This window comes from Chlorocebus sabaeus, chromosome 23 (genome assembly GCF_047675955.1).
Source record: "Chlorocebus sabaeus isolate Y175 chromosome 23, mChlSab1.0.hap1, whole genome shotgun sequence".
Classification (NCBI taxonomy): domain Eukaryota; kingdom Metazoa; phylum Chordata; class Mammalia; order Primates; family Cercopithecidae; genus Chlorocebus; species Chlorocebus sabaeus.
The window spans coordinates 4,647,397-4,660,935 of record NC_132926.1 but is presented as its reverse complement, the minus strand read 5'-3'; the positions used below and the strand labels follow the sequence as shown (position 1 = coordinate 4,660,935).

The 13,539-nt window shown below is 57.7% G+C and overlaps 1 protein-coding gene across 4 annotated transcripts; it reads right to left on the bottom strand.

The window, feature by feature from the left end:
* Positions 1-4,320: 4,320 nt before the first annotated feature.
* On the bottom strand, positions 4,321-13,502 carry DOK3 (docking protein 3). Of its 4 annotated transcripts, XM_073010475.1 has the most exons (7): positions 12,948-13,053; positions 12,285-12,608; positions 11,520-11,702; positions 10,298-10,603; positions 7,393-7,492; positions 7,125-7,297; positions 4,321-7,043 (listed from the first exon to the last, which is right to left on the bottom strand). In XM_073010475.1, the coding sequence occupies exons 3-7, from the start codon at positions 11,583-11,585 to the stop codon at positions 6,366-6,368; spliced, it is 1,323 nt and encodes a 440-aa protein (XP_072866576.1). In that variant the 5' UTR covers positions 11,586-11,702; positions 12,285-12,608; positions 12,948-13,053; the 3' UTR covers positions 4,321-6,365. The 4 variants fall into 4 exon arrangements, with proteins under 4 accessions (XP_072866576.1, XP_008013631.3, XP_072866577.1 ...); XM_008015440.3 differs by lacking the exon at positions 12,285-12,608 and having other exon boundaries at positions 12,948-13,502; XM_073010476.1 differs by having other exon boundaries at positions 11,848-13,053.
* Positions 13,503-13,539: the final 37 nt, after the last annotated feature.

Below are 13,539 nucleotides of genomic sequence, written 5' to 3'. Positions count from 1 at the left end.
GCGCTGCTCGGCGTCGGGCTCCAGGGAGCCGCGTTGGGATCGGCCGCCAGTGTTCTGACCCCGCCCCCGCAGTCACCCTCCACTTTGAGCTCGCGGAAGGGGGCGGGGCACCAGGCCACGCCCTCGTCGTGACCACGCCCACTAGACGATCTCCGTTGGTGGAAAGCCCCACCCAACTCTTCCGTCCCGCCCAATCACCACGTCCCGTCGGGCGCCAGCTGAGGGGCCTCCCCGACCTGGGCCCTGCAGTGGGGCGGAGTCGGGGCGGGGCCGGGGCTGCGGGTCGCCTCATTAGGAAGGAGCTGCCTCGCCCAGTCCCTCGCACCGCCCGCTGGCGGAGGGAGGGGAAAGCGGACCTGCAAACCAGACCGACCTGGGCCCTAGTCGTTTCTGAACCTTAGTTTGCTACTCCGAAAAATGAGACGATCATATTCGCCTCGCAGGGCTGCTGCGAGGGTCGGTATCGTAGGTGCAACCATCGGGGGCTGCAGGATTTCTAAATCAGAGGGCCTGGGAGGAGATAAGGTGGGGAAGTTGAGGGGGACAGGGGCGTTTAAAGCTAGATTTGCGCAACGCTCTACCGAAGGCAGGAACACAGGGCAGGAGCGGACGCCGGGGGTCCCTGGCCTGCGGGCCTTGCCCTCGCTCGCATCCCTGCAACCCCGACCCGACCCGCACACCGTCGGAAGCGCCGCGTCCCGCTCCACCTTGGCCAGAGCGGACTGCGCCCCGTGGGAGGCGTCCTCAGAGTCCCGGCCCCGCGTTCAGCCCGGGCACTAGGGCCCGCGGCGCGGACACTGAGAGCATGCGGGTGTCGGGGTGAGGGAAGGGGCGTCCACCCTCCACTCGCTTGGTGGTCGCGGCCGGTCAGCTCCTCCTGGGACATGGTTGCTGCAGTTCTCCCCTCTCCATCCACAGTCATCACACCCACCCTATTCTGCGTAAAACGCTGTGAGAGTTCTCATCGTTAAAGACCTTCTCTTGACCCCACATCCCTCTCCAACTCTAGCCTTTAATTCTGCTCTTGAGAGGAAAATTCCTCCAGGGAGTTGTCTGTTTATCGCGTCTCCACTTGCTTTCCTTCAGTTATCTCTTGAAGCCATGCCAGGCAGGCTCTTGTCCGCACCGGTCCCCTGAGATCTTTCTTCTCAAGGTCACCTGTGACCTGGACGGCCATCGGGCCATGGAATCCGTGGTGGTTCAGTTTCATCCTGCCCTTCCTAGGGGCAGCATGGGTCTGGGTGGATTCTCGTCCCCCGAAACACCCTTTTCCCTGACTTCACAGCTTCTCCCTGCCCCACCGGCCCCTCCTCCCCATCCTCCTCTGCCTCTGGCTTTGGCCGTCTGATGCCATCTCTAGTCTCACCCCCTAAGACCCCGTACCGTCCTGTGGCTTTCAATACCACCTGTATGCCAAGGCATCTCATGTTTCATGGCCAGCCTGACCTCTCCCCAGGAACTCCAGACTCCATTATCCAAAACGCTGCCTAGATGTTTACTAGATCGGGGTCCCCAACCCCGTTTGTGGCCTGTTAGGAACTGGGCTGCACAGCAGGTGAGCAGCGGCAAGCCAGAGAAGCTGAGTGTAGCAGCAGCATTAGATTCCGATAGGAGCGTGAACGCTATTGTGAACTGTGCACGCGAGGGATCGAGGTTGCTCGTTCCTTATAAGAATCTAATAATAAATGGGCCGAGTGCGGTGGTTCACGCCTGTACCTGTAATCCCAGCACTTTGGGAGGCTGAGGTGGGGGAGGATCACTTGAGGTCAGGAGTTCGAGACCATCCTGGCCAAGATGGTGCAACCCCGTCTCTACTAAAAATACAAAAATTAGCTGGGCGTGGTGACACATGCATATAATCCCAGCTACTCAGGAGGCTGAGGCAGGAGAATCACTTGAACCGGGGAGGCAGAGGTTGTAGTGAGCCAAGATGGCACCACTGCACTCCAGCATGGGTGACAGAGCGAGACTCCATCTCAAAAAAAAAAAAAAGAATCTAATGATAAATGTACTGCACTTGAACCATCCTGAAGCCATCCCCAACCCACCCTCAGTCCGTGGAAAAATTGTCTTCCATGAAAGCAGTCCCTTCTGCCAAAAAGGTTGGGGAACCACTGTGCTAGGTATCTCAGACCATCATGGCCCACCTTTCCCACCTTGTGCCTTTCCCACCTCCCTAACTCATTCCTGACTTCAAGAAGTGCCACCAACATTTATCCAACTGGTTCAGCAGAAACGGTGAAGTTATCCTTCCTTTCTCTTCTGTCCTCCCCTAGATTCTGCAAATTCCACCTTCAGCATGTTCACATCTAACCGCTGCTTCCACCATTGTCCCAGCCACTGCCATCTTGTGCCTGTGCCCCTGTAACAGTCTCCTAACAGGTATCCCTGCTTTCACCCTTGCCCCTTCCAGAGTCTTCACGAAGCAGCCAAAGTGATATTTTTAAAGCCAGAATCACACCACCATGTCACTCTCAGCTTTTAACATTCCAGTGAGATCATATTGCACTCAAAATAAAACTAAAGTCCTTAAGACCTACAGAACACGAATAAACTGCGTCTGACTCCTACCACTCGCTCCCTCCACTCCAGCCACCCTGGCCTCCTCACTCACATTTCCCCCAGCAGGCCAAGCATATTCCTGCCTCAGGGCCTGTCCACTGGCCAGTTCCCCTGCTTGAAACACTTCTTTTTTTTTTTTTTCTTTTTTTGAGACGGAGTCTCACTCTGTCATCCAGGCTGGAGTGCAGTGGTGTGATCTTGGCTCGTTGCAACCTCCACCTCCCGGGTTCAAGTGATTCTTCTGCCTCTGCCTCCCGAGTAGCTGGGATTATAGGCATGAACCACCATTCCGGGATAATTTTTATATGTTTAGTAGAGATGGGGTTTCTCCATGTTGGTCAGGCTGCTCTCAAACTTCTGACCTCCAGTGAGCCATCTGCCTTGGCCTCCCAAAGTGCTGGGATTACAGGCGTGAGCCATGGTGCCTGGCCCTTGAAACACTTCTCCAGGTATCTCAGCAACAGGCTTCCAACATTTTTTAGGTCTCTGCTCAGATGTTGCCTCCTCCCAGGGCCTTCCCTGATCACATCTGAAACAGCAATCCCCTGATGCCTCACCCGCATTGCACACTAGGCCCTCCCTCTGCTTTATTTTTCCGCATAGCATCTCCTTCATCTGACATTCCGTATGAAGTGTTTGTTTACTTAGGAATCCCATAGCACCCGAGACATCTGGATGTGGAAAAGGCATCTCCAGAGTTCATGTGTGGAGGGAGATGGGGGAATGGGGACTCTCTGTGGTGCTCTTTCCAGGGTGTGTTCTTTGTTAGGACAATGAAGACACACAGCTTATGTGTCTTGTCTAACATTTCCCCAGGGCCTACACACAGTGGATGTGAATGAACACACGAAGAAAGGAAGGATTGACAAAGTGAAACAGCAAATAAGCAAAGGAAGAGGTGGCAGCCTGGGGGTCCTGGCAGTCCTCCAGCAGAGAGGACTCCTGGCTCCCATTCCTTGGGCTGGTGGAAAGCACAGGTCTGTGTCCCCGACTGCCCGGGAGCCTCCCAGCACAGGCAGCCCCTGGGTCGCAACTGGACCTGGACAGGGACACAGCGCCCTCTGGTGGCCAAGACTCCTGAGGCTCCAGGCCCAGGCCTCTAGCGTCCTGGTGGTTTCCAAGGACTTTTCCACAGTCCCCTTGGAATATCACAGAAATCCCTATGAAACAAAGAAGCTCAGATTTGTAATGAAGGAAAGGATGCCATGCTGGGCACCCAGAGTCGGTTCTAGCCATGCCCCTGACTCTCTGGGTGACCTTCAGTGTGCCCTGGGATTTGGTGAGCGGCCAAGGACTGGGCTTGGGTTTGCCACTGTAGGGAGTGGGGGTGCCTGCAGCAGCACCTTGACTGCTCGCCTCTTGGCCTCAGCTTGCTAAGGCCTTACCCATCAAGAAGTGCTTGCATGAATGAGTAAGCTGAAATCTTCCTCCCCATGGCTCTAGCATCCCTCCAGGCTTTTCGTTGTGTCCACACACATGCTGGGAGAACACCAGCCTCCATTCCCCCAACCCCCTTTCACCCATGGGATCTGGAGATGCCTTTTCCACATCCACGTGTCTCGTGTGCAGTGGGATTACTAAATCTGGAGCTCAGGGGGAGGTCTGCACTGAAGACTGACACCTGGAGAATGACTGGCTTGCTGAGGCCAGTGGTTCCCAGCCTAGACTGCATATTACAATCATCCGGAAACCCAATGAGCATTGAGGCCCAGACCCCACCTACCCAGACCGATGAACTCAGAGCCCCTGCATGTGAAATGGATTTTTAAAATTGTTTATTCTCTTGGTAGGTCACTCACAGAACATGCATGGACAGTTTTACAGGCTTTCAGGAGATTCTTTGTGTAGCAGGGTTGAGCTACACTGTATCTGAGCCTAGGACCCTGGGAAGAACTCAGAGAAGGCAGCAGTAGAGGCTGGGAAAGACAGAGTCATGAGGTAGGAGGAAAAGCAAGTAATGGGGGGTGTTTCAAGAACCAGAGCTGAGTGCTGCTGAGAAGTCAAAGTCCTTGTTGCTTTTGTTTTGGAGAATAACGTTGGTGACTCTAATAAGGGCCACATAATGGCATCATGGGGATGAAGGAGTTAATTGAGGGGAAAATAGGGGTAAGAAAGTGGAAATGAAAGTAATCAACAACTCTTTTGAAGAGTTTTTGCTGTGAAGAGGAACAGAGAAACAGGGAGGTGGCCAAAGGGGAATGTGAGGGCAAGGGAAGGTTTAAAAGGTGACATTACAGAGCATGCTTGGGTGTGGCTGGAAAAGCTGCTGATAGGATGAATGGGCCCAGGAGAGAGCTGAAGTTTCCAAGCTCTGAGGTGAGAGGAGCCGGGATCAGAGCATAGCTGGGGACAAACAATGTTGCTACTGTAGGGGTAGGAAGAAGACGGATGGATGCCAGTACACTTGCAGATGCAGTGGGAGAGCCTGGCCCATTTCCCCAACATGCCTGTGAGGAGACACTGGGTGGGGACAGACAGGAGGTTCTGGGGAGGAGAAAAGATGCCCCTCTAGGCAACACGGTCTCTGGTGGCAGGGAGGGCCCACCTTGCACCGTTAAGGATGCAGTCAGCCTGTTTAAATGGATTTCTTTGGCTATGGGCAGCTGTGTGCAGGCACAGAGGCGGTCTGGGCTCATCCAAGGCCGGGGGCTTTGCCAGACCAATAAGATGAAAGGAGAGAGAAGGGGGGAAGGGACTATGGAGAACAGAGGGGATGGTGGGCAGAGGCCTGGAAGAGCCAGAAAAGGGTCCCTGAAGGTCGATGTGGCTAGGCAGGGGTGGTATTGGCCATGCGAGAGGAAGTGAGCTGGAAGGAGGAGGTGGCCAGAGGATGAGGCTTGGACAGGAGAGAGCAAAAATTATGTGTCCGTCCTGAAAATGAGGTTCAGGATGTGCCAAGGGTGTGGGCGGCTGAGGTGGAGTTGCGGTGAGGGGCCAAGCAGCCAGACCCCTGGAGGCATGATGCTCGTGCGCATGGCTGGCTCCTAGGATGGCAACAGCAGCAGGAGCAGAGGAGGGAACGCAGCATGGAAGTCTTCAGGAAACTTCTCTCCCCCGAACAGGACCAAGGCTGTCCTGAACACGGCCATGTCCCCCAGTGCCTGGCACTGAGTAGGCACACAGCAAAACTCTCATCTAGGATGATGCCTGATACATCATTTGTTCTCTCTCCTTTACAGATGAGGAGACTGAGGCCAGGGGTTCCCAGAAGTATCTATCTGCAAATTGTTGGAGTTTCAGCAGGGAACAAGTGTGTGGGGCGAGAGCGTCTCTGAAATCCCTTCCACCTGCTCCCCGCCCCCATTGCCTCCTCCCAGCTCGGGCCTCCGGGTCTCCAGTTGGGCCCTCATGTTGCTCCTTCCCCAGTCTGACAAATAAGCCTCACGGTTCCCTCCGCCTGCCTCTTCGTGTCACTCTGGCCATGGAGGGCCACACGGAGTCCTAATGATCTCCATCCTGTCTGCTACCGCAGTGGATTTGAGCCCATGGGTGGCAGGTCAGGCCCAGGTCACCTGTGCCCCTGGAACCGGCACAGGGCGCTGGTGCTGGCCGCAATGAACGTTGGCAGGGGCGTGTGCCCGTGAGTGCCCCTGTCGGGTGCTGCTCTTATTATCTGCGAGTCTGCACACCGTGTATGTGGAGGGCAGGGCAGGGCGGAGGTCCTCCACAGGCGGCCTGCCTCATTCCTGCAGGCCAGGGTAGACACAGGCGTGTGTCCGCATGGGCCCACTATGTGCCCACCAGCCCACCCTCCTGTCCCAGGGGGAGCACCTCTCCCCTCTGGCCACCACTCTGCTGGGTGTTCAGGGCCGGTCACAAGGGGCAGGGCCCTTCCTCCGCTCACGACTCAGCAGGTTCACCAGCTTGGCCTTGAAGCCTGCCTGAGGGTCAGGGCGGCCTGTGCCCTCTGCCTCATCCAGCTCCAGCAGCCGCCGGTACTGGGCTTCCAGACTGCTGTCGTGGGCCGGGCTGGGCCAGCTCAAGTCTTCGCCGTTGTGGTAGATGGGACTGGCTGTGGGGCTGCGGCCGCCAGGGCCCTCGTGCCGCTCAGGTTCCCCGCTGTGCGGTGTGGGGCTGGCCTCCAGCACACACAGGTTCTCATAGAGGTGCTCAGTGCGTGGGAGTCCACTGGCGCGCTTGCACACTGAGGCGTAGAGCCCGGATGCCGGATCACTGGGCTCCAGGCCTAGCAGTAGCGGCAGGCTCTGGGGTCCGGGCTCAGCCAGGCGCACCCTCCTGGAGGTGGGTGGCTCAGGTCCTGGTGGCATCTCCCGCAGCTCTCCGGGGGCGTCCAGGGAGGGCAGAGAGGTGGCCCGGGGCAGGGGGCAGGGCTGGGGCTTGGCCAGCTCTGGCAGTCGCTCCCGCTGGCGGGTGATGGCCCCGGCCACAGCCCTGCACAGGTCGGGGGCACAGGGGGTGTGGAAGGCAAAGAGGCCCTCCCCCGAGTCGCAGCGGCGGCCGGCTTCAAAGGAGAACACGCCCTGGGCACAGGCGACATGGGTGGGGATTAGCAGGAGGGTCCAGGTTGTCGGCTCCCCACCCTTCCCACCCCTGCACCTCACCTTGTCAGAGCCGAACTTGCGCAGGAAGTGGTAGGGCCAGCTGTAGAGGACCTGGGTGACCTTGGCCTCCCTCAGCTGGATGGCATCTGGGCCCAGCACCAGCAGGGCCGGCCCCTTCAGCTGGCAGCGGGTGGCGGCCTCGGTCCTCTGCACCACCACGGGAAACTCGCCCACTGTGGCAGGTGGCCAGGACATCCCGGTCAGTCCCCCAAAGACCCAGCCCTGGGTGTGGGGGGTCGAGGCTGCCCTTGCACCTCCTCCGACTTACCTTCCTGCCAGGAGGAGTAGATGGAGTTCTCCTCCATGGGGACCAGACCCCTCTTGGGAGACTGGGCATCTGTGGATCCTGAGGAGGCCTCCCCTGTCCCCTGGGGAATGAGTTCAAGTCAAAGGTGGGAGCACCGCACTCCCATGCCCCGTCCCCTCCCTTGGGGTCAGTATCCCAGGACTCCACCACAAGCCAGGGTCCCCTTCTGAGCCTGTTCTCCCACCTGGCTCCCCACTGAGAGTGCTGGGCTGGGAGAGAGGTGCTGTGCTTGAGGGTGTCAGAGCTGCAGATCACTGGGGACACAAGGGGATGTCCCCTGCAGCCCCTGGGCTTGGCTGGGCCGGCTTCTGCATGTCTCTGACAGCCTCGAGCAGTATAGGGACAGAAGCGTTCCGGCTGGGACACACGTGTGAGCTGGGCGGGGAGCAGTACCCCAGCTGTCTTCTTCCATCTCACTGCAACCACCTGCTACGACCCTGCAAGGTGCCCCCAATCTCTGCCTACGCCTCATCTCCACACCAGGCCTTCAGCTGTTCTCTAGCTCTTTCCCACTTAGCCCGTCTACTAGGACCACCCTGGCTCATAGCAACACGGCCGGGTCAAATGCCACAGCTTCCTCACTGGGCTCCTTGCTCCTGTCAACTGCCTTTTTTTTTGAGATGGAGTCTTGCTCTGTCACCCATACTTGAGTGCAATGGCGAGATCTCAGCTCACTGCAACCTCCACCTCCCGGGTTTAAGTGATTCTCCTGCCTCAGTCTCCCAAGTGGCTGGGATTACAGGTGCCCACCACCATGCCTGGCTAATTTTTTGTATTTTTAGTAGAGACAGGGTTTTGCCATATTGGGCAGGCTGATCTCGAACTCCTGACCTCAGGTGATCCACGTGCTTCGGCTTTCCAAAGTGCTGAAATTACAGGTGTGAGCCACCATGCCTAACCTCAACTGCCTTTGGTTTTTTTATTTTTAAAATATGATAAAATACAGAGAACATAAAATTTGCTGTTTTAACCATCTTACATTTTTTTTTGTTTTTTTGAGACACAGTCTTGCTCTGTCAGCCAGGCTGGAGTGCAGTGGCACGATCTCAGCTCACTGCAACCTCTGCCTCCCAGACTCAAGCAATTCTCCTGCCTCAGCCTCCGAAGTAATAGCTGGGATTACAGGCATGTGCCACCACGCCCGGCTAATTTTTTAAAATTTTTTTTAGTAGAGGTGGGGTTTCACCATGTTGGCCTGGCTGGTCTCGAACTCCTGACCTCAGGTAATCCACCTGCCTCAGCCTCCCAAAATGCTGGGATTACAGGTGTGAACCACCACGCCCGGTCCATTTTACATCTTAAAGTGTATCACCAGTGCTTTTTTTTTTTTTTGAGATGGACTTGCGCTCTTGTTGCCCAGGCTGGAGTGCAATGGTGCAATGGCGCCATCTTGGCTCACCGCAACCTCCGCCTCCCAGGTTCAAGTGATTCTCCTGCCTCAGCCTCCCGAGTAGCTGGGATTACAGGCATGTACTACCACACCCAGCTAATTTTGTATTTTCAGTAGAGACGGGGTTTCTCCGTGTTGAGGCTGGTCTTGAACTCCTGACCTCAGGTGATCCGCCCACCTCAGCCTCCTGAAGTGCTGGGATTATAGGCATGAGCCACCACGCCCGGCCACCAGTGCTTTTTAGTATATTCACAAGAATATACACAGGTTGTGCAGCTGTTGCCACTGTCTAGTTCCAGAACTTTTCCATCATCCTACATGGAAACCCTGTACCCGTGAGCAGCCACTCCCCACTTCTCCCTTCCCCCAGCTCCTAGCAAGACTCATCTGATTTCTATCCCAACGGAGTTACCTAGTCTGTGCATTTCTTTCTTTCTTTTTTCCTTTTCTTTTTTTTTTTTAGAGACAGGGTCTTACTATGTTGCCCAGGTTGATCTTGAATTCCTAGGCTCAAGCAATCCTCCTACCAAAGTGCGGGGATTATAGGCATGAGCCACTGCGCCTGGCCCGTTTGTTCATTTTTATGGCTGAGTAGTATTCCATCTTGTGGACAGACCACGTTTTGTTTATCCATTTGTCAGCTGATGGCCATGTAGGCTGTTTCCACCTTCTGGTGGCCATGAGTAGTGCTGCTATGGGGTTTTTTTTGAGATAGGGTCTTGCTCTGTCTCCTGGGCTGGAGTGAAGTGGCACGATTACGGCTCACTGCAGCCTCGACCTCTGGGGCTCACACGATCCTGCTGCCTCACATGTACATGTTTTGTTTGAACACCTGTTCTAGTTCTCTTGGGCACACACCTAGGAGTGGACCTGTGGGCCACATGGTAACTCTGTTTACCTCTTTGAAGAACCCCCAGGCTGACTTCCTTTTGACCCATCACAGATCTTGTGGGGCTTTACAAACGTGTCTGGCTACAACCCTCCAAAGCCTTCGCCTCACACTCAGAACAGAACCACACACATGGCCTGGGGCGTTTCAGCCGCTCCCCTAAGCTCCGTGACTTGGCTTCCTCCTGCACTCCTATCCTTCCAGCCATGTTGCCTTCTTTCTGCCCTTAAACACCCCACACTGTCTGACCTCGGGGCCTCTGCCCACGGGACTCCCTCTGTTCACAACTCCCCAGGCTGCCCCTGTCCTCAGACCTTTGCCCAGTGGGCTCCTGTCATTCAGGGCCCTCCTCTGAGAGGCCTTCCCTGACCACCCTGCCTGTCGTACCCTCACTTCCTACTGCTCCCCTGGTGGTCCATTTTCTCCACGGCGCGCGTGGCCCTCTGAGAGTCGTTATAGATTTACTTTTCCCAGGACTGTAGGTGCTCGGTGGAGCTTGCTGGGTGACGGGATGTGAGTGAGCATGGAGGTGGACAAGTGGGGGGCAGGTGCCCCAGCCCAACCACCCCCCTGCCCGCCGCACTCACCGGGAAGGCCAGCTGGCAGATGGGGCCCATCCAGGCCTGGCGGTGCTGCGCAGCCAGCAGGTGGCTTCGCTCGGTGGTGGTGAGCAGGAAGGCACCGGTGTCCCGGGGACAGCTCTCACCGTCGGCCGGCAGCACCGACACACAGTCAGCCAGGCGGATGACCCGTCGCTCCCCTCGCCGGCCAGGCCCTGCCGACCTGTCACCTGCTGCTCCCAGGCCACCATCCCGGACCTCCCAGCTCTCCAACCGTGCCACGCCTGATGGGCCTCCTGCATACAGCAGAGCCCACACCTTCCGCCAGCACTTCTGCGGGAGAGGAGGGGGAGAGCGAAGACTCTTGGGTGGCAGATTCTCCGTGCCACTCGGTTCAGCACAAGCTGCTTGGCAAACGCTCCCAGTCAGGAGCGGGCCTCTGCTCCCTAGTTTCTCAGGGCGCCAGGAAGGAGGCCTTGGCTGGGCTTGGGACTGGTCAGCCCTGGGTTCAAATCCCAGCCCGCTCTTCCTGAACTGCAACCTCCACAAGCATCAGTGTCGTCTCTCAAAAGGCCACGAGAACACGAGTTGGGGCTGCTACCGGGTCATGTTTGTAAAGCATTCAGTGGCCGGGCAGACCACCAGACACTGCCATTATGTTGGCTCCCTCTTGCCCCCAAAAAGGGGCAGTTGGGCCACACGCCAAGGGCTGGGGTGGGAGGGAGGCCTCCACCTCACGCTGGTAAGGAAGGAAACATGCAAATAGCTTCGAGCAAAGGAAATCGACGGTTTATCTGCCTGGGCAGCAGCTGCAGCTGAGCTGTGGGGGTGTGGGGCTGCTGCCGAGGAGAGGTGACCCCCCTGCCTCGCTGCTCCCAGGACAGTGCTGCTGCAGGGAGGGGCTCCACCCTTGGGGCTCCAGCTCAGCCCCTCACCCTCCCTAGGGCCCGCAGTGGGTCAGAGGCCGTGAAGCTCTTCCCTGCTGGGAGGTTTGAGCCTTCAACCCTCTCCCACTCCTGTATTCCCCGTCTCTCCCAGAGGCAGGGTCTGGCAGACTCCGCTCAGCCCCTGCCATCTCTGGCCGAGACCCGTGCTCTGTTCCACTCCCCATACCTGGGGTGGGATCCTTCACCCTGACTCCCTTCCCAAGTCTCCCAGGTCTGCCTGGGCTGTCCGAGGCAGGGGCGGAGGCTGCCTTCTCCACCCACTGTCGGTCCTTGGCAGCTGCCTGGCAGCCAGGAGTCCCCACCTTGCCAAACTTGACATGCTGCTGGTAGAGGATGCCATCCTTGATAGGGGTCTCCACAGGGTCCATGGTCACGGCAGGGAGCAGGGCCGCCGCTTCAAGACCTGGGGAGACTGATGACAGGCTGGACGGGAACTCCTCACACTTCCCCTTCTGGCCACTTCCCGTCCCTCCGTCCAGAAGCAGCTGCAGGCCGGGGGGAGGGGAATCTGTCTTCAGCTCGGGCTGGGGCGGCGTGGATTTCCTTCCTGGGGTTCTGGCTGCCCAAGGTGCCCACACCTACCTGGAGGGAGTCCCTGGCCACCTGAAGGCAAACAGCCTGTGCCCGCACCTGGTTCAGCTGGGCACGAGTGTCTGGTGGCAGGCTGGCTCCCTGCGTCATGCGTTCCCGCCTTCTCTGCCCTGGGCAGCTGTGCACCCTGGCCTGAACTCCCTGGCCGTGCCTCCAGCCGGGACCCTTCTCTAGCCAACTCCTGGCTTTCCCACTTGGCGTCCCAGCTTGAGCGCCTCACCCCATCTTGCTGTTCTTTCTCCCTGAAATCTCTCGTGTTCACCTGCTCCTCTCCACCCGACGAGCCACTGAACGTTGCCAGCCTTGGCATCCCCCGGGCCCCATGCAGCACTTTCCACAACCCAAGACCACCCTGTCTCTCCCTTTCCTGGGCTGCAGCCCTGGTTCCTCAGCCCAACACTCAGGGACCCATGTGTTCTGGCCTCCATCTCTCCCAGGCTCATTCCCCCAGACCAGCCTCTCTGGGGCCTCCTCACCACTGTGCTGCCTGGGGTGGTGGGTCGCCTCTTCCTCCTGGAGGCCTTCCCTGACCACCACACGCTGTCCGAGAGCACAAAGGCCCTCACGGTATACACTCACGCTGGGTATCCAGTCCACATGGGATCCACACCCCTGAATGGCCCCAACCACGTGAGTGTGGGTGGCAGGTCCCAGTGGGCCCCGGAGAGGTCACATGTTCATTTAAAGCGTTGCTTCCTGCTGGGGGCTCATTTTGTTGGCTTGCCTAGCAGGAGACCAGTAGCGGGGCTGTGTGTGTGTATCTTTATTCTGGAACAGTCTCAGGTCATTCAGTGTCACCTCTGGGAGAGAACATGGAAGCAGGCTAAGGAATGCCGTTTGGGCATGCACTTGGCCAGGAAATATTTCCTGAAGGCCTCCCAGCACCCGGCTCTGTGCCCACTGTGCCCAGGCAGCGCTGAGCTCCAGCGACCTCAGACACCATGTCCTCTGCATTCTCATCGCCATTTCAACAATGAGGAAATCAGTGCTTAGAAAAATGAAGTAACTTGCCCAAGACCACACACCAAGTGACAAATACGGCTTGAGCAACCACCGTCCCACTGGAATGAGCATGTGGCCATACACACAAAGTGCCCGGTTCAGAGGAAGTGTGGCTGCCTGTGCCGTTCCCTGCCTACCTCTCGCCAGATGCCGAGATCCTGCTTCATCTGCCAGCGGTCTTGTGACTGCCGTCCACGTTTCTGTGTGTGCGTCTTTCTCTCCCCTTGCCTGAGAGCTTCCCAGGTAGCCATCTCCCTGGCCCGTCTGGGTCCTCACAGCTCAGCAGAGCTGGGCACAGAGCAGGCTTAGGGGGAGCTTGTGGCCTGAACGGCAGTTCTATGACATCTGCTGCCTCCTCAGTCAACAGAGCAGAGGGCTTCCTACAGGTGGCTGGCGCAGGCAGGCAGTGGGTGGGGAGCCTGAGGCAAGCAGCAGCCTCCCAAGGGGCTTCAGGAGAAGCCCCTGAAAACATCACACCACTGACAGGAAGAGTGAGCCCGAGAGCTGTGACAGCTGGCCAGGGAGACCAGAGAATCCAAGCACTTCTCCTTGGCCTGCCAGTGTGGTCCCTCCTTGAGTCATAAATTCACACAACCCAATGGAGAGATGCTGAGTCCCCAGAGGCGGGCACCAGCTCGGTGGCTCCTTCCACGCCCACGTACCAGCAGGCCGGGTGTTGGCAGTGCTAGCGGGAGACGCTGGGGCCTTGCCTCAGAGGGGCTCCAGAGG